A 23,983-nucleotide genomic window follows, 5' to 3' on the forward strand; every position below is an offset into this window, starting at 1 on the left:
GCAGCAATGGGGGTTTGGAACATCCCTTAAAAAGGGCACAGCACGTAGTAGAGGCCTGCAGAGACTAGATCTTGGGGGAACCCCAGACAGGGCAAGTAGATGTAGTTCCCCCAATATCTCCTTTGAATCTCACAGATGACACCCAGGTACAGTGGTCTTGGCAGTGTGGAACGAGATCACTGTCAAGTGGGAGAATCCCTCTCTGTTCTTATATTCTCAACCCTGTCATCACTTAAAAACAGGTTTTATCATCAAAACAACACTTTTGCCACTTGGAAACCACATCACCATTCCCAACATCTGAATTCTTGATTTTGAAATCTTGCTGCTATGCTGTCTTCTTACATGCATGTCTCTGCAGCCCCTAATAATTTTACACTTTTGTCCCTTTAGAAGATTTCTGTGGGCAGTCTGACCACTGGCTATGAAACAGTACTATTCACTGTAGGCCAGTGTTGGTCCATGAGCATTTGTTATAGATCTTCAAAGAAATAAAGTACAGAAATTGGGTGTTTAGAAACTTTTGTAAAAATTTAACATTGATGTGACATCCAAGCACATAATGTTTCATTTTTTAAAATTTTGTTTTACAAAAGCATTGGCTCATGAGGGATTGGAAATTTTATATAAAAACAATAACAAAAACAAAAACCAAACCAGTCCTTTAACGCAGCAGTGGCACTGGCAATCACCATTCAGGACCGTGGACAGCACCTCACTCAGTCGCCCAAACCCCGAGTCATCATCCCTGCTCCCAGCTCCTGGTGAATGCCCTTTGTGAACAACTAGTTTCCTAATCCAACTGATGCTTTTCAGTTGTTGTCTTAATTGACCTTTCTAAAGTGTCTGCCTTTGTTAACACTTGCATCTGCCATTTTTGTTAAAGACCATTTCCAATGAAGGAACAAAAACGTTCCCCTAGAATTATCAATGGGCCACACTGCTAAAGAGATGGGACCATTTCTGGTAACTGAAAGATATCATTAATCTTAAAATACTGTATTGACATTGATCCTTTGCTTTTCAGTGGGCTCTTAGAGGGAAGGAGACAGGTTTCATTCATCTTTTTGTCCAATATGCATCGTAAGGTCTTGTCCAGAGCTTGTGTGAGCAAATGTCTGCTGCTTATCAGCTGGATGACCTTGGGCAAGTATTACTCAACTTTTCTTTGCCACTGCTTCTCCACCTGTTAAACTGGAATCCCATTAGAGTCTACCTTATAAAGTTTTAAAAACATTAATTTAGTTAGTACACTTAAAAGTGCTTAAAACAGTGGCTGGCACAGAAGAATAAAAGAATATTATTATTTTCATCATCATTATTTTATATTGCTGAATAAACCAATGAGTATATATTATTACCAAGTACGAGATGGTGGAGGACTTCATCCCACCACCTGGATAGAATACTGCTTTATAATGATGCTTGGGTCTACACTGCCTATTTAGGGCGCTGTGAGCTTTGGAATTCTTGAGATTTGCTATTCCTGGGTCCCTATCTTGTCATGTTGACCCCATTCTCCCACACCTTTCAGTTGTATATTCCCTGTCCTTTCCTAGTTGCATTCCTGCTGCCTTCTTTCACTCTCCAGGCTCACCTACGATCTCTTCTTTTGGTCCCACTGGATTAAGGGTCCCACCAGTGCAGGTGGGCCTGGCAGCTCCTGCCCCCTCAGTGATTTGGCCCAATTTACCTCCCCCCTCCCATAAACTTTCTAGTACCTTAACTGTCCCACTGCTGCTAGGTAATTCTAGGTCTTTCCACCGAAGTGGTTCTTGCTCCCTCGCTGCTCAGGGAGATTTAACCATTTTTCAGAGCTTGAGTCAAACTTGGGTGTTTGCAAAGTCTCTTCAGTCATGGCCGATTCTTTGCGGCCCTGTGGACTGTAGCCCACCAGGCGCCTCTCCGTGGGATTCTCCAGGCTAGACTACTGGAGTGGGTTGCCACGTCCTCCTCCAGGGGATCTTCCTGACCCAGAGATTGAATCCGTGTCTCCTCCCTCTCCTTCAATGGCAGGCAGATTCTTTACCGCTAGCTCCACCTGCGAAGCCCTGAGTCAAACTTACCCCTTCCATAAAAGGGACATTTCTCCCTCCCTTTCCTGAACTACTATCCCAGCCTCTGAACTCCACGGGGCTTGTATGCAGTTCTCATTCTGTCTCACCATTCCGTCCACCGAGGTTTAGGTCCAGCCACCCATCTCTGGCAACTGCTCTGCAAGTTTCAGTGGGCAATCCCCTTCCTTCCTCTCTCTGAGGCTCAGTTACCACATCAACAAGATGGCGCTAAGAGCACCTGCCTCCTTGGGTTTCTGCGAGCATTAAGCGAGGTAAGGCAAGGAAAGCGTTCTAGAGCGCCTCGCTGGCGGGCTGGGAGCTCGCGTGGCCAGTCCGCAACGCGGGTTCGCGGGAACGCGCCTGGGGCGGGGCCGCGCTGGCGCTCCTGGGATTTGTAGTCTGTGCGCTAGTTCGCAGTCTCCGCAGGCGGGGTGCAGAGGCCCTCCGGCTCGCCTGGGAAAGTGGCGGGGGCCTGCGGGACACGAGGCCCTGGGCCCCGGGCCGGTCCCCGGCTGGGATGGGGCCGAGCGAGGGCAGCCGGATTGGCCCTGCCGCTGCTGCTGGGGCAGCTGCTGGCGCTGGCGGGCGGCGGCGGAGCCTTCTACCTCGAGGTCCGTGAGCTGGAGGAGAAGTGCTTCATTCAGGAGATCCCTGATGGCACCGTGGTCATAGGTGCGCGCGCCCCGCCAGTCCCGGCCCTGCCCTACCCACATCCGGAGCCCTGAGAGGGAGTGGGAGATGGGGCCCGCGGGATCAGCCCCGGGGAGGGCACGGGTGGGAAACAGGTGGACGGCTGTGTGGTCAAAGCACCCTCTCCATTGCCTGTGCAGGGGTTGGGAACACGGAGGAGGCAAGAGTGATCCGGATCCGGATAAGAGCGGAAAAGCAGGGCTGGAGAGGGGAAGAGAGAGGCAGAGGGCTGTGGTCAGACCCCACAACCAGACCAAATCTTCCTGTTCCTCCACCCACCACCACCCCTGTGACCAAAAGTCCGTGGTGGGCTCTTGGTCATGACTGTGGATGGAGATGCATCCAGGCTGCTTCTCCATTAGGTAACTACAAGACCGAGCTATACGACCCTGCTATGGAAAAGTACCAGCCCTCCCCACAGTGGATCAATTTGTTCGTGTTTGTGAAGGACCCTGAGAACAAGGTGAGGCAGGCCTTGACTCCCTGCAGCCCCGCCCCCGTCACCCGACCCCTGCCCAGATCCGCAGTCTCGAGCATCAATGCCTAGTCCTCCCTAGCCCTCCTTTTCTTAGACGACGGACCATCTCCTCACAGGCAGGAGGGATCAAGGAAGGCCACGCTCTTTGCAAACTGTAGAGTACTGTGTTTTGGCAGTGCTGGGATCTGAGATTTTCGAACCTGGATGGATGCCAATTTCTCTCACACCCTCCTTCCTGGTCTGGCCAGTGGGGGTCAGAACCTGGGATACCCCCAGAGTTCCTCTCTTAGAAGCAGGTTTCTGGTCCATTTCTCTGTGCTCACCAGAAGCTGTTTCTGCTAGAATCTGCTGGCCCGCCAATATGGCCCTCGGGGCAGCTTCACCTTCACCTCCCAGTCTCCAGGAGAGCACCAGGTCTGCCTTCACCTCAAGTCCATCCGGTTCGCCCTCTTCTATGATGGTAAACTGGTGAGTATGGAGGGGAACGTCACCAGTCCTCAATGTCTCAATCCCTGGGGTGAGAAGTGTTCTGCAGGTGGTGCCTCTTGATGAGGGCTGGGCTTTCCATGAAGTAAGCCTACAGAGAACAGGTCCTGAAGAATGAGAGGGGACCCAGGAGGGAGTCACTTGGACTTAAAACCATCCTTAGGCCCCCTGTCATCTCTAGAATGAAGCCCAAGCTTCTAATGTGAGATTCAGAGCTGTCTGGCAGTTGAATGCTCCCAGGCTCTTCGTTACCACCTCCCACTGACACAGATCTCCTAGAAGCTGGCTGTCTCAAACACTGAGTCACACCTTGGTTTCTCTGCACATTTTGTTCTGTCCCGTCTGTCTTTTGGACTTGGAAGTCCATGCAAGCAGGGCCTTGATTTGGGATTCTGGCACCTGGAGCAGGGCTGTTCCCACATTACTGAGTGTGAGGAAATGAACTGCTCAGTTCAGTCAGGCCCAGACTAGTGTGTGGAAGCTGGGTTTCCTGCAGGTGCTCCCTGACCTCCAACCCTTGACTCCTCTGCTCCCCAGGCCATTCACTTGGACATGCAGTTGGGTGAACACACCAGTGATTATATGGAACTTGAGGCCAATGACAAGCTGACCCTGCTGCATCTGCGGATACAGCAGCTGGTGGAGCAGGTTGAGAAGATCCAGAAGGAACAGGAATACCAGAGGGTGAGGGGCTGGGCTGGGCCCAGTTGGGACAGCAGACGTGTACCCTGCCAGGGAGTGGCTCTTTCAGCTTTTCCCCTGGAGGTCAGTTCCGTTCTAGCCACATGCCTTCCTCCTTCTCCCCTTCCCACAGTGGCGAGAGGAGCGCTTCCGGCAGACCAGTGAGAGCACCAATCAGAGGGTGCTGTGGTGGTCCATCCTGCAGACCCTCATCCTTGTGGCCACCAGCATCTGGCAGATGCAGCACCTCAAGAGCTTCTTTAAAGCCAAGAAATTGGTGTAGATCAGCCTCAGAGACCAGAGGCCTGGCCTCCAGTCAATCCCCTGCTGCTGAATGATGGGAAGTGGTCTGGCCTGGTCTGTCTCCTGACTTCTCCCATCCTTCCCAACCCTGAGGGATTTCCTAGTTAACTGGCAGGGGGAGAGAGGACCTCGTTCAACTGGTTTTCTTAGTTGGGATTTGGGAGAGAATGAGTTTCCAGCTGGAGATGGCATGGGTGGGAGGAGCAAGAGGGTGGTGAGTGTTATCCCTACCCCCATGTTAATTAGAATGAGTGAACTATCCCAAGATGGAGAAATAGGAGTGAATATAAATTATAACTGCCCAATTTTCTGAGCTAAACATTTATTGCCTCCTATGCTACAATTCATTCTATAAGGCCAATCAGATGTTTAACATGTGAGGCTTTGGTGGGAGATTGATCCCGAAGTGGATGAGGTGAAGAATGCTTTTATCCCAGAAGCATTAGCAACATGTGGAACCTTTTCTAGAAAAGTCCAACTTGGACCCCTCTTTTGGGTAACCTGAGTGCTGGTGGTAATTGTGTGCCCATTGCACCTTCTCTCTCTGGGCTCTATTCAGGCTCATGTGCTACCTTATTCCAATTACTTGGACTTCTGGGTTCTTCAAGGAATCTGATGTGCCCCTCTGTGATCCTGCTTTTTTTCAGTTGACCTCTGTCTCTCTGTGATTCCATTGGCTTGTCTTTTCAGGAGATGCCTGAAGTTCCAAGTCACTGTTTCCATTATATTCAGCATCTCCCGTAACTCAGCCTTCACAAGTGCACACAGGTATGCATGTGTTCGTGCTAAGTCGCTTCAGTCATGTCCAACTCTTTGCAACCCTATGGACTGCAGACTGCCAGGCTCCTCTGTCCATGGGGATTCTCCAGGCAAGAATACTGGAGTGGGTTGTCATGTGCTCCTCCAGGGGATATTTCTGACCCAGGGACAGAACCCATGTCTCTTATGTCTATCTGCATTGGCAGGCAGGTTCTTTACCACTGGCACCACCTGGGAAGCCCTGGTACACAGGTATAGATGCCCCCCATTGCTTCTGCCTGATCTAATCCACATTTTACCAAATTCTATGCTGGCGGCCCTGTTGGATTATAGTCATCTCTCATGTGAATTTGACATTTTCTGTTATAAGGAAATTCACTGGTTAGCATTTCAATAAATTCACATCCAAGTTGTCAAGGCCAGGAGTATTAATAAGAGAGACTTTCCATGGGGAGGGGCAGCTGTGACAGCCCTGGCTTCTGACAGAGACTCATTCTCCCCTGGGATAATCCTGAGGGTGACTGCAAGCCTCAGGGTTGTTGCTCACTTGTGCGTCTAGCCACAGTTGGCCTCAGAAAATATGAATGAGGCTTAACCGAAGGCTGGGGGCAAGGACCACTGGAGAATAACCTCTAACCATAGAATGTGACCTTAGGCTCACTTCCCTCATCTGAAGCTGGTGGGGGTGGGGAGGGGGAGGGTGCTCTACTCTCTGCTGCAGAGGAAGGAAAGTGACCTAGTTGGGCACATTCTTGCCCATGGAACATGCAGTATAACACCAAATGAGTCAGGATATTGAACAAGATGTAACAGTGACACATGCTTCTGAGGAGGAGGACGTTGGGCTAAGGGCAGTATTTCAAGGGTCCTGGTCTAATCTAGTTAGTCACAGAAGGGTGCTTTTCAGAACTCAGACTCAGGATAGACATTAGCTGGGGAAAGAATGTTCTGGCTAGAAAGAATAGCAAATACAGAAGCCTAAAACAAAAAAGAACATGGCTATTTGGGGAAACTGAAAGGAGGCCACTATATCAAAATCCCAACTCCAGAGAGGCTGCCTGCAGCTTGCTTTCCAAATTATGATTTCATGTCTAGGACTTGCCTCTTCCTCATGATTAACCCTAGAATGACCACACACTTTTCAGAGGGACTCTGTCCTCTCCCCACATAGGAGAGACCTTATCCTGTCACTTCGATAGAGAAACAAGTCACAAAACAGCAACAGTGAGTGAGTACATGGAAGAGCTGCACACACAGTAGAAGGGGGTTTCTTCGTGTCAACCCCCCTATCCATTCCCACGTGGAAACTTCACAGTCAGTCTCTGGAGGAAATGGCACATGTCCCTGATTTACAGAAGAGAGCCAGCTAGTAAGGGATGGGTCATTCTGAAATGGGGCGAATTCAACTCAGTTCTTGGTGTTTTGTTTTTTTTTCTGTTTTGGCTTCTCTGTTCTCGCTACTTTTCTCCAAGTAGAGGAAAGATCCCATACAAAGAGGTAAGAGCTGGTCATTCGAATTTCTAGTTTCTTGTGGCTGCCTTAACAAATTACCACCAACAACAAAAGTCTATTGTCTCACAGTTCCAGAGGCCAGAAGTACAGAATCAAGGTGTCAGCAGGGCTACACTCCTTCCAAAGGCTCTAGAAGAGACTCCTTCATCCTTTTCCAGCTACAGGTGGCTCTAGGCATTCCTTAGCTTGTATGTGCCTTCGTCTCCTCCTCTTGTGTCTCCTCTTCTGTGTCTTCTAAGGACATTTGTCATTTGATTTAGGACCTACCAAGGTAATCCAGGATGATCTCTTTTCAAGGTCCTTGAATTAATTATATCAGCAAAGAATTTTTTTCCATATAAGCTCATATTCACAGGGTCCAGGGATTAGGACATAGGCATGTCTTCTGTGGAGTCACCATTTAACCCACAAAAGAGAGCAAGACATGCACATATGATAAGATTCCAGGTGATCTAACAAATGGGGTACACAGAGCTCTCAGAATTCAGTATGGGGTGAGACCTGGGTGGATGGATGGATGAATAGGAAGAGGGATGCCAAGATCTTTATAATGGAAACAGTACATAGGAAAACATTGAAAGATAAATGGTTTGAACATGGGAAGAATAGGGAAGGAATTTCAGCTTGGGGCAATGAAGCCTATAAAGATGCAAATGTACAAAGAATTTCAATGTAATTTAACATATAATCCAATACCCATTATTACATAACACTGTAAGACAGAGACTTTGAAAAAGAAAGGAATTGGGAAGAAAAGTGTAGCATGGTGAAAACAGGAAGAAAGTTAGATCAAACAACAGATGAAAGTGAATATATTTTTCTGTTCAGTCACCAAGTCTTGTCCAACTCTTTGTGACGCAGTGGACTGTAGTACACCAGGCTACCCTATCCCTCACCATCTCCTAAAGTTTGCTCAAATTCATGTCCATTGAGTTGGTGATGTCATCCAACCATCTCATCCTCTGTTGCTCCCTTCTCCTCCTGTCCTCAATCTTTCCCAGCATCAGGGTCTTTTCCAATGAGTCAGCTGTTTGCATCAGGCGGCAAAAATATTGGAGCTTCAGCATCAGTCCTTCCAATGAGTATTCAGGGTTGATTTCCTTTAAGATTGACTGGTTTGATGTCCTTGCTGTCCAAAGGACTCTCAAGAGTCTTCCCCAGCACCACAATTCGAAAACATCAGTTCTTCAGTGCTCAACCTTCTTTATGGTCCAGCTTTCACATCCGTACATGACTACTGGAAAGACCATAGCCTTGACTATATGGACTTTTGCTGGCAAACTGATGTCTTTGCTTTTTAATACACTGTCTAGGTTTGTCATAGCTTTCCTGCCAAGAAGCAACTGTCTTCTAATTTCTTAATTGCAGTCACCATCCACAGTGATTTTAGAGCCCAAGAAGAGGAAATCTGTCAATGCTTCCACCTTTCCCCCTTCTATTTGCTATGAAGTGATGGGACCGGATGCCATGAGCTTAGTTTTTTTAAGATTGAGTTTTAAGCCGGCTTTTTTACCCTCCTCTTTCACCTTCATCAAGAGGCTCTTTAGTTCCTCTTTGCTTTCTGCTATAAAGAGGTATCACCTGCATATCTGAGGTTGCTGATATTTCTCCCGGCAATCTTGATTCCAGCTTGTAACTCATCCAGTCTAACATCTTGAGTGGTGTACTCTGCATTTAAGTTAAATAAACAGAGTGACACTATACAGCCTTGTTGTACTCCTTTCTCAATTTTGAATCAGCCAGTGGTTCCATATAAGGTTCTAATTGTTGCTTCTTGACCTGAAAACAGGTTTCTCAGGATGCAGGTAAAAGTGGTCTGGTATTCCCATTTCTTTAAGAGTTTTCCACAGTTTGTTATGATCCACACAGTCAAAGGCTTTAGCTAGTTAATGAAACAGAAATAGATATTTTTCTGGAACTCCCTTGCTTTCTCTGATCCAGCAGATGTTGGCAATTTGATCTCTGAGGTTCCTCTGCCTTTTCTAAACCCAGCTTGAACATCTGGAAGCTCTCAGTTCATGTACCTCTGAAGCCTAGCTTGAAGGATTTTTGAGCATAACCTTACTAGCATGAGCTGCTGCTGCTGCTAAGTTGCTTCAGTTGTGTCTGACTCTGTGCAACCCCATAGACGGCAACCCACCAGGCTCCCCCGTCCCTGGGATACTCCAGGCAAGAATAGTGGAGTGGGTTGCCATTTCCTCCTCCAATGCATGAAAGTGAAAAGTGAAAGTGAAGTCACTCAGTCGTGTCTGACTTGTAGCAACCCCATGGACTGCAGTCCACCAGGTTCCTCCGCCCATGGAATTTTCCAGGCAAGAGTACTGGAGTGGGGTGCTGTTGCCTTCTCTGACTAGCATGGGAGATGAGTGCAATTTTACAGTAGTTTGAACATTCTTTAATACTGCCTTTCTTGGGAATTGGGATGAAGATTGACCTTTTCCAGTCCTGTGGCCACTGGCTGGATTTTCCAAATTTGCTGACATGTTGAGTGCAGTACTTTGATAGCTTCATCTTTTAGGATTTGAAATTGCTCTGCGGAATTCCATCTCCTCCACTAGCTTTATTGGCAGCAGTGCTTCCTAAGGCCCACTTGACTTCGCATTCCAGGATGTCTGGCTCTGGGTGAGTGACCATACCATCATGATTATCTGGGTCATTAAGATCTTTGTTGTATAGTTCTTCTGTGTATTCTTGCCATCTCTTCTTGAGCTCTTCTGCTTCTATTATGTCTTTACCATTTCTGTCCTTTATTGTGCCCATCTTTGGATGAAATATTCCTTTGACATTTCCAGTTTTTTTGAAGAGATTGCTAGTCTTTCCCCTTCTGTTGTTTTCCTGTATTTCTTTGCATTGTTCATTGAAGAAGGCCTTCTCATCTCTCCTTGCTATTCTCTGGAACTCTGAATTTAGTTGAGTGTACCTTTCCCTTTTTCCTTTGCTTTACACTTCTCCTTTCCTCAGCTATTTCTAAAGCCTCCTCAGACAACCACTTTTGCATTTCTTTTCCTTTGGGATGATTTTGTTCACTGCCTCCTGTACAATAAATATTACGAACTTCTGTCATTGTTCTTCAGGCACTCTGTGTACTAGATCTAATCCCTTGAATCTATTTGTTGCCTCCACTGTATATTCATAGGGGATTTAATTTAAGTCATACCTGACTGGCCTAATGGTTTTCCCCACTTTTGTTAGTTTAAGCCTGAATTCTGCTATAAGGAACTCATGATCTGAGCCACAGTCAACTCCAGATCTTGTTTTTGCTGACTGTATACAACTTCCCCATCTTCAGCTACAAAGAATATAATCAACCTGATTTTGGTGATGTCCATGTGTAAAGTCATCTCTTGTGTTGTTGAAAAGTGGTGTTATGCTATGACCAGTGCATTCTCTTGGCAGAATTCTGTTAGCCTTTGCCCTGCTTCATTTTGTACTCCAAGGCCAAATTTGCCTGTTACTCCAAGTATCTCTTAACTTCCTATTTTTGTATTCCAATCCCATTGATGAATAGGGTATCTTTTTTTGGTGTTAGTTCTGGGAGGTCTTGTAGGTCTTCATGGAACTAATCAACTTCAGCTTCTTCAGCCTTGGTGATTGGGGCATAGACTTGGATTACTGTGATGTTGAGTGGTTTGCCTTGGAAATGAACAGAAATCATTCTGTCATTTTTGATGTTGTACCCAAGTACTGCATTTCTGACTCTTTTATTGATTATGAGAGCTATTCCATTTCTTCTACATGATTCTTGTCCACAGTAGTAGATATAATGGTTATCTGAATTAAATTCACCCATTCCCATCCATTTTAATTCACTGATTCCTAAGATGTCAGTGTTTACTCTTGCCATTTCCTGCTTGACCACATCCAATTTACCTTGATTTGTGGACCTAACATTCCAGGTTCCTATGCAATACTGTTCTTTTCAGCATTCAGTTTTTCTTTCATCACCAGACACCCACAACTGAGCGTCATTTCCTTTTTGGCCTAGCTGCTTCATTCTTTTTGGAACTATTAGTGGTTGTCCTCTGCTCTTCCCCATTACATATTGGACACCCTCAAACCTTGGGGGCTCATCTTTCAGTGTCATATCTTTTTGCCTTTTTCTGCCGTTCATGGGGTTTTCACGGCAAATATACAGGAGTGGTTTGCCATTCCCTTCTCCAGTGGATCACATTCTGTCAGAGCTCTCCACTATGACCTGTCTGTCTTGGGTGGCCCTACACGGCATGGCTCATAGCTTCACTGAGTTATGCAAGCCCCTTTGCCACAACAAGGCAGTGATCCATGAAGGGGGAATATACTTACTACAAGTTAGACAGCTAGAAGTAGGCTGTTATCAGAGGCTGCAGATGGGTGACCTGAAAATATATTGTTTATCTTTTTTTGGTTAATTTCTTCCAAGTTATTTGACAACAGTAACAGTATCACATTTTCTGTAATATAAATTTTGGGATATATTGGATAGGCAAACTGGTTGGATGAAGGAGCTTGGAGCTGTTTTGTAACACTTGACTTGACATAAATGTGAGAAAATGACAGTTGTGCATATCCAGGAAGCACGATAAAGATGATGAGGAAGGAGTGGACCTCTCTCCCTGAAGAACACTGTCTTAGACAAGCACTCATAGATATGAGAGGTTTTGTGGAAGTCCAGGTTTCCAGAAGAGAAATTCCAGCACATAGTTGGAGCATAAAAATATACATTTGAACACACTGGAGAGGCTAAGAGGAACAGTTTGACTGTACCTGCATCACTTGTCCTCCAAACTGACATACCTCAGTGCCAAGGAATCATTTTCTTGGCCAGTGATTTCTCCTGCAGGGTAAAGTTAGAGTGTGTGAATGAGCACCTAACTTCCCCAGCTCTGTGGGATCATGCCAAAGAAGCCATTTCTCTCTTGTTCCATCCAGAGTACTGAGTTGTGAGCTACATGACTGGGGGTGGAAAGAGGCTGGGAGAGAGCAGAGCAGAGGACATTAAAGGGACGTGGATCCTGCTGAATGTCACAAACTCCATTTAGAAGTCTGCCCACAGCTGCTGAGGACACACTCCCTCCAAATGACTTACAGGTACTGCCAATGCTCCATGCGCCTCATCTACACACCTCCACCCTGTGTCTTACCTCCCTGCATGCACTCCTGATGGTGATGAGAATAAGCTCAGGCAGAAAATGGTGGGCATGTGTAGAAAGCTTGGCTAAATATGCTGGCCAGGGAGAGATCACAAACTTGAGCTTTAGCTCTACCCTTCAGAAAGCAAAAGGGAGTCTGTCAGCCTCTGGTCTGGTGCCTTGCAGGATGCCTTAAGATTTCTGCCACAAGAGGGAACAAGGAATGTTCCCTATGGACTAGGCATATCCATAGTAGGTCTGAGGAAACCTCAGAATTCCCAACAGGGCTGACAGAAGGTATTTCTCTCCTCAAGTCAATGTATAAAGACTGGAGGAAGTTACTGTTACTTCAAAGGTGAAGACAGCATCATGAGACTTCAAGGAATATGAAAATTCAAGGACATATCATACCACCAAAGGATCCCAAAGTCTTTTGGTAACTGATACCAAAGACATGAAGACCTACAATTTACCCAATAAAGATGTCAAAATAGTTGTTTTAAGGAAGCTCAATGAGCTGCAAGAAAACATAGAAAGATAACTGAACAAATCAGGAAAATGATGCACAAAATGAGAACTTTAACAAAGAGAAATCATACAAAAGAACCAAACCAAAATTCAATACAAAGAATACAAATGAGTGAAATGAAAAGTGCAGTAGAGAGTATCAACATCAGAATGGATCGAGAAGAAAGAATCTGGAATTAGAAGGCAAGACCTTTGAAATTATCCAGTCAGAAGAAACAAAAAAAAAAAAAAAAACAAAAGAATAAAGAAAGCATGTGTCATCCATGGGACAATATAAAAAGAAACAACCTGAAAATTATTGAAATCTCAGAATAAGAAGGTGGGGGCAGAGCAGAAAACTTACTTAAAAAAAATAATGGCTAAGAACTTCCTAAATCTGGAGAGAGATTTAGCTATACAGGTTCATGAAGCTCATAGGTTACCAAACAATTTAATGAGATCTTCTCTAGGACATATTATAGTAAAATTGTCAAAAGTCAATTTTTTTAAGACGAAAAATATTATAAGGTGCAAAAAAAAATCTTGTAACTTATAAAGGAATCCTCATAAGACTCTCAAAGGATTTCTCAGTAGAAACGTAGCAGGTCAGGAGAGAGGGAGGTGATATTTTCAAAGGGCTGGAAGGATGAAACTGCCAAATGAGAATACTCAATATGGCAAAGTTGTCCTTCAGAGATGAAGAAGAGGTAAAGACCTTCCCAGACAAAGCTGAGGGAGTTTATCACCACTAGACCTGTCTTGCAAGAAATGCTGAGATGAATTCTTCAAGTAAAATGAAAGGACACTAATTAGCAACATGAACATATACAACATACTGATAAAGACAAGTATATAGCCATGGGATCTCCCTGGTGGTCCAGTGGTTAAGACTCTGCTCTTCCAATGCAGGGGGTGTGGTTCTGATCTCTGGTTGGGGAACTAAACTCCCACATGGTGCACAGTGCAGCCAAAAATTTTTTAAGTACATAGTCAAATTCAGAATACTCTAATACTGTAATATGGTGATATAGTAACCACTTTACTATACAGGTTAAAGGACAAAATATTAAAATAACTGTAGCTATAATAACTTATTAATGAATATGTAGTATTAAAACATTTAAATTATGACATCAAAAACATAAAAGGAGGGGAGAAAAATAGAGTAGAATTTTTATATGTGATTTAAGTTATTATCAGCATAAAATAGACTGTAACATCTATAAGATGTTTTATGTAAGGTTAATGGTAACCACAAAGCAAAATCTATAGTAGATATATGAAAGGTAAGTATAAGGAAATCAAAGCATATCAGTACAAAAATTTAATTCACAAAGAAAGGCAGCAATAGAGGAATAAGGGAACAACAAAACATTTAGAAAACAATAAGATGGCATTAGTATTAAATTCTCCAATCAAAAGGCATAGAGCAGCTAATGGATAAAAAGAACAAGACTCAAACACATGCTGCCTATCGGAGGTTCATATCAGCTTTAAGGACATACATAGGCTCAAAGGCAAGAAATGGAAAAAGACACTCCTTGCAAGTGGAAATGAAAAGAGCAGAAGTAGGTATACTTATATAATACAAAATATACTTTAAAACAAAAGCTATAACAAAAGATGAAGAAAGTCATTATATAATGGTGATGGTGTCAATTCATCAAGAACATATAACAACAATAAATGTATATGCATCCATCACTGAAGCACCTAAATATATTCAGCAACCACTGATAGGTCTGAAGGGACAGATAGACAACAGTACAATAAAAGTAGGGGACTTCAATATCCTACTTTCAATGATGGATAGATCATCTAGACAGAAAATCAACAAGGAAATATCGGACTTGAACTACACTTTATACCATATGAACCTAAGAGACATATATAGAACATTCTACCCAACAGAAAAGAGTACACATTCTTCTCAAGTGCACATGGAACCTTCTTCAAGATAGATCAGGGTAGGCCACAAAACAAGTCTTAGTGATATAAAAAAAATTGAAATAACACCAAGTATCTTTTTCCTTGAAGCTTACAATGGAATGAAACTAGAAATCAATAATAGGAGGAAAGCTGGAAAATTAACAGATATGTAAAAGTGAAACAACACACTCCTGAACAACCAATGAGTTAAAGAAGAAAACAAAAAAATTAAAAATAATTAAAAAAAGAAACCAAAAGGGAAGTTGTAAAAAAAAATCTTGAAATAAACAAAAATGGAAAAACAGTATACTGAAATTTATAGAATCAACAAAAGCATTTCTAGGAGGGAGGTCTATAGTGACAAACACCTATATTTAAAAAAAGAAAAATCTCAAATAAACTGCCTAACTTTACACCTCAAGGATCTGGAAAAAGAAAAGACTAAGCCCAAAGTTAGCAGAAGTTAGAAAATAACAGAGATCAGAGATGAAATAGAGACCAGAACAATAAAAAGATCAACAAAACTAAGAGCTGTTTGTTTTTAAAAGATGAATAAAATTAACAAAGCTTTCGCTAAACTAAGAAGAGAAGATAAAAATAGATGAAATCAGTAATATAATGAAAGAAGAGACATTACAACTAATACCACAGAAATACAGAGGATCGAGGAGGCTACTATGAACATTTACATGGAAAAATTGGACAATCTAGAAGAAATGATTAAACACCAAGAAACATACAGCCTACCAAGATAGAATCTTATGAAAGTAGAAAATCTGAACAGAATGATAACAAGTAAGGAGAGTGAATCAGAATCAAAATTCTCCTAACAAAGTAAAGCTCAGGACCAGATGGTTTCCCTGGCAAATTCTACCAAACATTTAGGGAAGAGTTGATATCAATCCTTCCAAATTCTTCCAATAAATTGAAAACGAAGAGGAGGGAACACTTCCAAATTCAATTTACGAGGCCAGCATTACCCTCATACCAAAGCCAGATAAGGACACTACAAGAAACCAGTATCCTTCATGAATATAGATGCAAAATTCCCCCCAAAAATATTAAAAAATTGAATTCAACAGCTCATTAAAAGGATCATGCATCAAGTTCAAGTGGAGGATGCAAGGATGGTTCATCATATGTAAATCAACAAATATGATACACCACGTTAATAGGATGAAAGGTAAAAATCATATGATTACCTCAATAGATGCAGAAAAATTTTACAAAATATAACATTATTTCATGATAAAAACTCTCAATTAAAAAAATTCTCAATAAATTGGGTATAGAAGGAGCATATCTCAACATAATAAAGTCTCTATAGGAGAAGCCCAGGGTCAACATCACACTCAGTGGTCACAGGCTGAAAGCTTTTCCTCTAAGATCAGGAATAAGACAAGGGTTCCCCACTCACTTGGAAAAGGAAATGGCAACCCACTCCAGTATTCTTGCTTGGAGAATCCCATGAACAGAGGAGCCTGGCAGGCTACAGTCCATAGGGTCACAAAGAGTAGGACATGACTGAGCGACAGTACACACACACGCCCCTCTCACTACTCTTGTTCAACATAGTACTGGAAGTCTTAGCCAGAGCAATCAGGCAAGAAAAAGAAAAGGCGTCCACACTGAAAAGGAAGGAGTAAAATCACCTTTGTTTGCAAATGATATGATCATGCGTGCATGCATGCTCATTGCTCAGTCAAGGTCTGGGGATCCAAACCAGGGATCGAACCCAGGGATCGAAACCAGGTCTCCTGCATTGGAGGCAAATTCTTTACCATCTGAACCATGAGAGAAGCCCTGATATAATCATATATATATATATGCTAAAGATTTCACACACATGCATACAAACTGTTAGAACTAACTGATGATTTAGTACAACTGCAGGATACAAAGTTCACATACAGAAATCAGTTGTCTTTCTATACACTAAGTGAAATATCGAAAAAGAAATAAAGAAAACAATCCCATTCACAATAAAATAAAATATTTAGGAGTAAATTTAACCAAGAAGGTAAAATATCTGTATGCCAAAAATTATAAGACTGATGAAAGAAATTGAAGAAGACACAAATAAATGGAAAACTTCCCCAATTTCATGGATCAGAAAAATTAATTTTGTTAAAATTTTCATACTACCCAAAGCCATTTATAGATTCAATACAACATCTATCAAAATTCCAAAGACATCACAGAAATGGGGAAAAAAATCCTGAAATTTGTATAGAACTACAAAAGACTGAATAATCTAAGCAATTCTGAGAAAGAAGGACAAAGCTAGAGGCACCACACATCCTGGTTTTAAACTATAACTACAAAGCTATAGTAATCAAAACAGTATGATACTCTCATAGACCAGTGGAACATAACTCAGAAACACACCCACACATATACATTCATCTAATATTTGACAAGAGAGCCAGGAATACTCAGTGGGAAAAAAGCTGTCTTTTCAATAAATAGTGATAGAAAAACTGGACAGTCACAAGCAGAAGAATGAAATTGCAACACTGCTTTATACCATTCAGAAAAATTAACTTGAAATGGACTAAAGATTTAAACATAAGACCTGAAACTGTAACACTCCTAGAAGGAAAAAGTTCTTGACATTGGTCTTAACGTTTTTTTTTTTTAATATCACTTCAAAAGCATACGCAATAGAAACAAAAATGAATAAGTAGGAGTACATAAAACTAAAAATCTCCTGCACAGCAAAAGAATCAATCAACAAAATGAAAAAGCAATTCATGGAATGGGAGAAAGTATTTGTAAGTCATGCATCTGATAAGGAATTAATATAAAAATATATAATAAATTCAAACAACTCAAGAAAAATTGGATTTAAAAATAGGCAGAGGACCTGAAAAGACATTTTTCGAAGCCAACAGATACATGAAAAGATGCTCAACATCACTAATTATCACAGAAATGAAAATCAAAACCATGATGAGATATTACCTCACACCTGTTAGAATGACTACAATTAAAAAGATAAAAGATAACAAGTGCTGGAGAGGATGTGGAGAAAAAGGATCCTTATGCACTGTTGGTAGGAATGTAAACTGGTACAGTCACTATTCGAAAGAATATTGAGGTTCCTCAAAAAATTAAAAATAGAAATACCATATGATCCAGCAATTCCACCTTTGGATACATATTTAAAGGGAATAGAATTACCATCTTGAAAAGATATCCACACACACACCCTCCATGTACACTGCAGCATTATTCACAAAATCAAACACATGGAAACAATCTTAAAGGTCAGTCTCCAGATGAATGGATAAAGAAGGTGATAAGGACTGACGCTGGTGGCTCAGTCAGTAAAGAGTCTGCCTGCAACGTTGGAGACCAAGGCTCAATCCCTAGGTTGGAAAGATCCCCCTGCAGGAGGAAACAGCAACCCACTCCAGTACTCTTGCCTGGAGAATTCCATGGACAGAGGAGCCTGGTGAGCTACAGTCCATGGGGTCACAAAGAGTCGGACATGCCTGAGCAACTAACACTAGATGGATTGACACACAAATACTATGTACTCATAAAAAATAAAGGAATTCTGTCATTTGCAACAACATGGATGACCTTGAGGTACTATGCTAAGTGAATTAAGTCATACAGAGAAAGACAAATACTGTATGATCTTACTAAAATGTGGAATCAAAAAACACTGAACTTACTGAAACAGAGTAACCAGAGATTGTGGAATGAGGAGATTTGACATGTTGGTCAAATGATACAAATTTGCAATTAGAAGAAGAAAAAGTTCTGGGAATCTAATGTATAGCATAGCTACAATAATTTACAATACTATATTGTGTACTTGAAATTTGCTAAGAGAATAGACCCTTAAATGTTCTCACCATACACAAACACACACACACACACAAATGATAGGTATATGAGGTGATGGATGTGTCAATTAACAGTAATATGGTTACCATTTCATAACATATATATATATCAAATCATCACACTTGCACTTTAAACTTATACAATATTACACAATGTCATCTGTCAATATATCTTAATAGGTGGGGTTGGAGGTGTTTTTAACTTTTATACATCAAAGGATACCATTAAGACAGCCTGGAGTCTAGTCTGGATAGAACTTATAAAGAATTCTTACAATTCCACAACAAAGAACAAGCAATTCAATAAAAATTAAAATGAGCAAAGGATCTGAGTAGAAATTTCTCCAAAGATATACAATAGCCAATAAGCACATGAAAAGAGGTCCAATATTATTAGCATTGCTGCTGATGCTGCTGCTGCTAAGTCACTTCAATCGTGTCCGACTCTGTGCGACCCCGTAGACGGCAGCCCACCAGGCTGCCCCATCCCTGGGATTCTCCAGGCAAGAACACTGGAGTGGGTTGCCATTTCCTTCTCCAATGCATGAAAGTGGAAAGTGAAAGTGAAGTCACTCAGTCGTGTCTGACTCTTAGCGACCCCATGGACTGCAGCCTACCAGGCTCCTCCGTCCATGGGATTTTCCAGGCGAGAGTACTGGAGTGGGCTGCCATTGCCTTCTCCCAGGGACATGCAAATCATAACCACATGAGATACCACTTACACTCATCAGAGTGGCGATAATTTTTTAAATGGTAAAGCAACAAATATTGATGAAGGTGTGGAGAAACTGGAACCCTCAACATTGCTGGTGAAAATGTAAACAGAGCAGAGGCTGTGGAAAACATCTCCTTAAAAACGTAACATAGAGGAAAAAAAAAAGGTAACATAGAGTTACCATATGGCCAAAAATTCTACTTCTAGACAATTTAAAAGAAATGTTCACACAGAAACTTGTACCTCAATGTTCATAGCAGAATTATTCCTAATAGCCAAAAATAATAGGAAACAACCCAAATATCCATCACCTGATTAACGGGTAAACAAAATGTGAAATATCTGTACCATGTAATATTAGTCAGTAGTGAATGAATAATAATGAAGAACTGATACATGTTACCACATGGATGAAATTTGAAAACATTAAGCCAAGGGAAAGAAGCCAGACACAAAAGGCCACATATTGTATGATTCCATTTATATGAAATGTCCAGAATAAGCAAATTCATAGAAACAGGAAGTAGATTGATGGGTTCCAGGCGCTGGGGCTGAGGAGTCATGAGGACTAACAGCTTAATGGGTGGGGTTGCTTTTAGGTAATAAAATGTTCTAGAATTAGATAGTGATGATGGTTGCACAATTTTGTGAATATACTAAAAACCTTTGAATTGCATTCTTTTAAAAGTTTTAAATGGTTACTTTTATGTTATATGAATTTTATCTCAATCTTTAAAAACCTATACGTTTTTATGATACTGGAATACACAATGACATGAGTAATAATGGTAATAGAATCAGGAAACAAAGGACATCACCTCTTTACTGAGCATTGGTAATCATCAGGAAAGAAACTAATCTTTCCTGAATAAATTGCATTCCAGGACAACCAAATAGCTTTCATTGATAAAGGAAAGTTCCTTCCCTATAGAAATGTTGCAGGTAATAAATGTGGAAGAAAGGAATTAGAAAAAGAATTAGAAAAGTTATCTCCTTGCCACCCCTACTGCAGTAACTGAATAAGGGAATAATTGATGGATGAAGCATTTGGTTGAGAGATTGATGGGTAACTTCACAATGGAGGGATCAGACTGAACACATTGATTCCCTATGCCTCCAGGTTACAATATGCTGACCAGACCTCTGATGAGGTTATCTTGCTATAAAGAGTCGAACCTGGTTCTAATTAGGCTTTAAGAGGGTATTTCCATTTGTAGGTATTCAAGAAATCAAAGTAAAAGTTAAGTCACACTCTAAGGAAGAAAATAGGTCTCCCAGGAGCAGAGTTTGACCCTAGGATTATCTTTTTGAGAGCAAGTGCTCTCAAAAGAAACCTGCAGGGAAGTGAGGGAGGCAGAGGAGAACAGGGGGAAGAAAGGGCTTCCCTGGTGGCTCAGATGGTAAAGCATCTGCCCACAATGCGGGCGACCCAGGTTGGATCCCCGGGTCGGGAAGATCCCCTGGTGAAGGAAATGGCAACCCACTCCAGTACTCTTGCCTAGAAAATTCCATGGATGGAGGAGCCTGGTGGGCTACAGTCCATGGGGTCGCAAAGAGTCAGACACGACTGAGCAACTTTTCAATTCACTTCACTTCAACCAAGGAAACCAGAATTGAAGGAGACACATGTACATCAGGGCTCATTGCAGCACTGTTTACAGTAGCTAGGACATGGAAGCAACCTAGATGTCCCTTGGCAGACGAATGGATAAGGAAGTTGTGGTACATACACACAATGGAATATTACTCAGCTAAGAAAAGGATCGCATTTGAGTCAATTCTAATGAGGTGGATGAAACTGGAGTCTACTATACAGAGTGAAATAAGTCAGAAAGAGAAACGCCAATACAATATATGAACACATATGTATGGAATTTAGAAAGACATTAATGATGACCCTAAATGCCAGACAGCAAAAGAGATACAGATGTAAAGAACAGATTCGGTTTATGTGGGAGAAGGTGAGGGTGGGATCATTTGAGGGAATAGCATTGAAACATGTATATTACCATATGTGAAATAGATGACCAGTGCAAGTTCAATGTATGAAGCAGGCATTGAGAGCCGGTGCTCTGGGACAACCCACGGGGATGGGGTGGAGAGAGAGGTGGGAGGGGGATTCAGGGTAGGGACACACATGTGTACCCATGGCTGATTCACGTCGATGTATGGCAAAAACCACCACAGTGTTATAAAGTAATTATCCTCCAATTAAAATAAATTGATTTTTTAGAAAAAGGAAAAGTGCTTTCAGCTGAAGCCAAGGCTCTGCCTAGTCCCCTGGAAAGCTCTAGAACATGAGCACCACTACAGTAGTGTCCCACCTCGGGTCAAGGAAGTTAGGTTTCAGTTGTTGCTGTTGCTTTGCCGCTAAGTTCTTTCCAGGTCTTTTGCAAACCCATGGACTGTGGCCCGCCAGGCTCCTCTGTCCACGAGACTTCCCATGCAAAAACACTGGCGTGGGTTGCTGTTTCTTTCCCCAAGGGATCTTCCTGACCCAGGAAGAGAACCCGTGTCTCCTGCATTGGCAGGTGGATTCCGTACCACTGAGCTACCTAGGAAGCCCAGGCTTCAGTACCCCTGTCAGTCATTGTCTGCGAGCCATGAGGAGAGTGAGCTCAGGTTGATCAATTTCTAGAAGCAGTTCCCTTGAGTAGAAGGCACCTGTGAGCCCTTAGCATCCCACATTCACTGTAGCCCTGTAGCCAAAAGTTGGGTGTGCCAGTAAAGAGAATCTGGGCGAGGCAGCAAAACCATCAACTATACAGACAAACAGATTGCGAGCCATGGACAGGGTCGTGGCGGTACAGGACAGCCAGTGTCAGCAACACTGGTCACCGACCCAGAATAAAAGCGAGAGCACTGTCCATCAAAACAGACTTACAGAGATATCACAACCAAATGGTGGGCCTTACACACCAAACAGTAGCAAAAAAGTACACCAAGGAGATTCAACTATGAACTAATACTTGTTGATACCAAAGAACCATTGTTAATTTTGTTAAGTATGATTATGGCACTATGGTATGAAAGTAACTGTCATATTTTTGACATACCAAGGTACTTAGAGGTAAGATGACAAAAATGTCTGAGATTCACCTTAAAATACTTCAGCAAAAAAAAAAAAAAGTGACAGAGTACATACAGCACAATCTTAATAATTATTCAATCTAGAGAATGGGTACATGTGAGTCTGAAGGAGGAAACAGAACAGGCTCTATCTTGAAAGCAAGGCTCCATCTTGGGCCAGACTGTGAACTTTGAGCGATATGCCCAATATCTATGGAAATGACATAGCAACTGGAAAAGCAGGCACTTTTCCTGGAAAAGCAGGAAGGAAGAGCCCCAGGGCTCTCTGTTGCTAAAAGAATACCCTAATTATCTGTATAACTGAATAGAATCATACAGTTCTATTATGATTATTGGGGTATGACCACAGGCCTATTGATAATTGTCCACTGTTAACAACCTAGGCTTAAGGCATATGCTGCTGCTGCTGCTAAGTAGCGTCAGTCGTGTCCGATTCTGTGCGACCCCATAGACGGCAGCTCACCAGGCTCCTCTGTCCCTGGGATTTCCCAGGCAGGAGTACTGGAGTGGGTTGCGATTGCCTTCCCCATAAGGCATATGAATCATGGGTTAACTTTGATTGTCAGGGAATTTGGGGAGGTGGGTTTGTGCGTGTACACTTAGGGTGTATAAGGTTCTCACAAAAACTGGTCGGGGTCCTTGGCTAAGAGGAGACTCTGCCTTGGGCCCGCCGGTGTAATAAACTGCACTCCACTATCTGCATTGTCCTTCTGAGTGAGTTTGTTTCCCAGAACATGTGGCTACAAGTCCACTGTTATATGTCTTTACTTGTGTATGTTTTCAGGGATAAATGAATCAGACCTGATTAAACACAACTCTTCGACCACCACCCACTCTTTTCCAGTCCCAGGAAAATTCCCAGATAATCTGCTCCCTCTGTCTGTGACTTTGGGACTGGGAGAACTGACAGCAGGCAGTCATGAACCCCTCCATAGAGGGAATCCCAACCTGGGCTCTCAAGGCTCCCTTTCCAGCTCTTCCCAGGCCCCTGCTTGGCCTCCTTCCTCCTTGGGCCCCAAAGAGCCTCTCACCAAAGGAGAGGCAAGACACCTCACTACCTCAGGAGCCTCATCCCTTCCCTGCCCACCTGAGGCTTCCTTCGCACAGCAGGTACCTACCTTGAGTCAATAGTCAAATCCTTTGCTGAAGGCTGCAGAGCAAGGCTCGGGGCTCAGCACCAAAGCACCCTTACCTAATCTCACCTAAGCCTCCCAGACCCACCTAGGCACTGAGGGAGGCAAGAACACCCTGCCCAGCTCAGAGGGAGCCTGTCCTTGACCTGCCACAGGCCATGCAGGCCTCCGGTCTCCATCCCTAAACAGAAAGGAAAAGTAGAACTGGAAGCAGGCCTGGAGGACTAGTCCTGGAAGTTGAGGGTTATGGAGGGAGGAAGGAGGAGCAAGGAAGTGGGATGGGCAGATGGAGAAAGGCTTCCAGCTTGGAGAAAAGGCACGATGAACTGCAAGAGAGGAGAGCAGAGCCTGTGCTTCCTTCTCTATGTCCCTACCTTCTAGTCTTTTGTTTATGCTTAAAACAGACTAGCGCTGAACAAGAAGCTGCCCCTAATTTTGACAACGGGGTACAGATGACTAAGACTCTCTCTTAGGAGAAGAGCTTCTGGGGGCTTGGAGAGACAATCACATAAACAGAACTATGCCCAGGAGTCAGTGCCATATTGGGGGGTGACTGGTGTGCTCTGGGCACCCAGAGGAGGCACGAAAGTAACCCTTCACTGTAGGGTGGGCCTGGAAATTTCCCAGGCATACAGCAGAAGGTAAAAGCCACAGCCCTAGAACTTCCAAAGTGATGGT

The 23,983-nt window shown here is 43.0% G+C and overlaps 1 protein-coding gene across 1 annotated transcript; it reads left to right on the forward strand.

Annotated features, from left to right (window-relative positions):
- Positions 1-2,467: 2,467 nt before the first annotated feature.
- Positions 2,468-5,871, forward strand: LOC122440890 (transmembrane emp24 domain-containing protein 9-like; the record flags this gene model as incomplete). The annotated part of the gene is made up of 5 exons (XM_043467569.1): positions 2,468-2,729; positions 3,110-3,210; positions 3,568-3,693; positions 4,249-4,395; positions 4,526-5,871. Coding segments are annotated over 5 exons (786 nt in total), but the record flags the coding sequence as incomplete, so codon positions are not given.
- Between the last annotated feature and the right edge of the window lie 18,112 nt (positions 5,872-23,983).

The sequence above is a fragment of the Cervus canadensis genome, chromosome 4, assembly GCF_019320065.1.
Source record: "Cervus canadensis isolate Bull #8, Minnesota chromosome 4, ASM1932006v1, whole genome shotgun sequence".
NCBI lineage: Eukaryota > Metazoa > Chordata > Mammalia > Artiodactyla > Cervidae > Cervus > Cervus canadensis.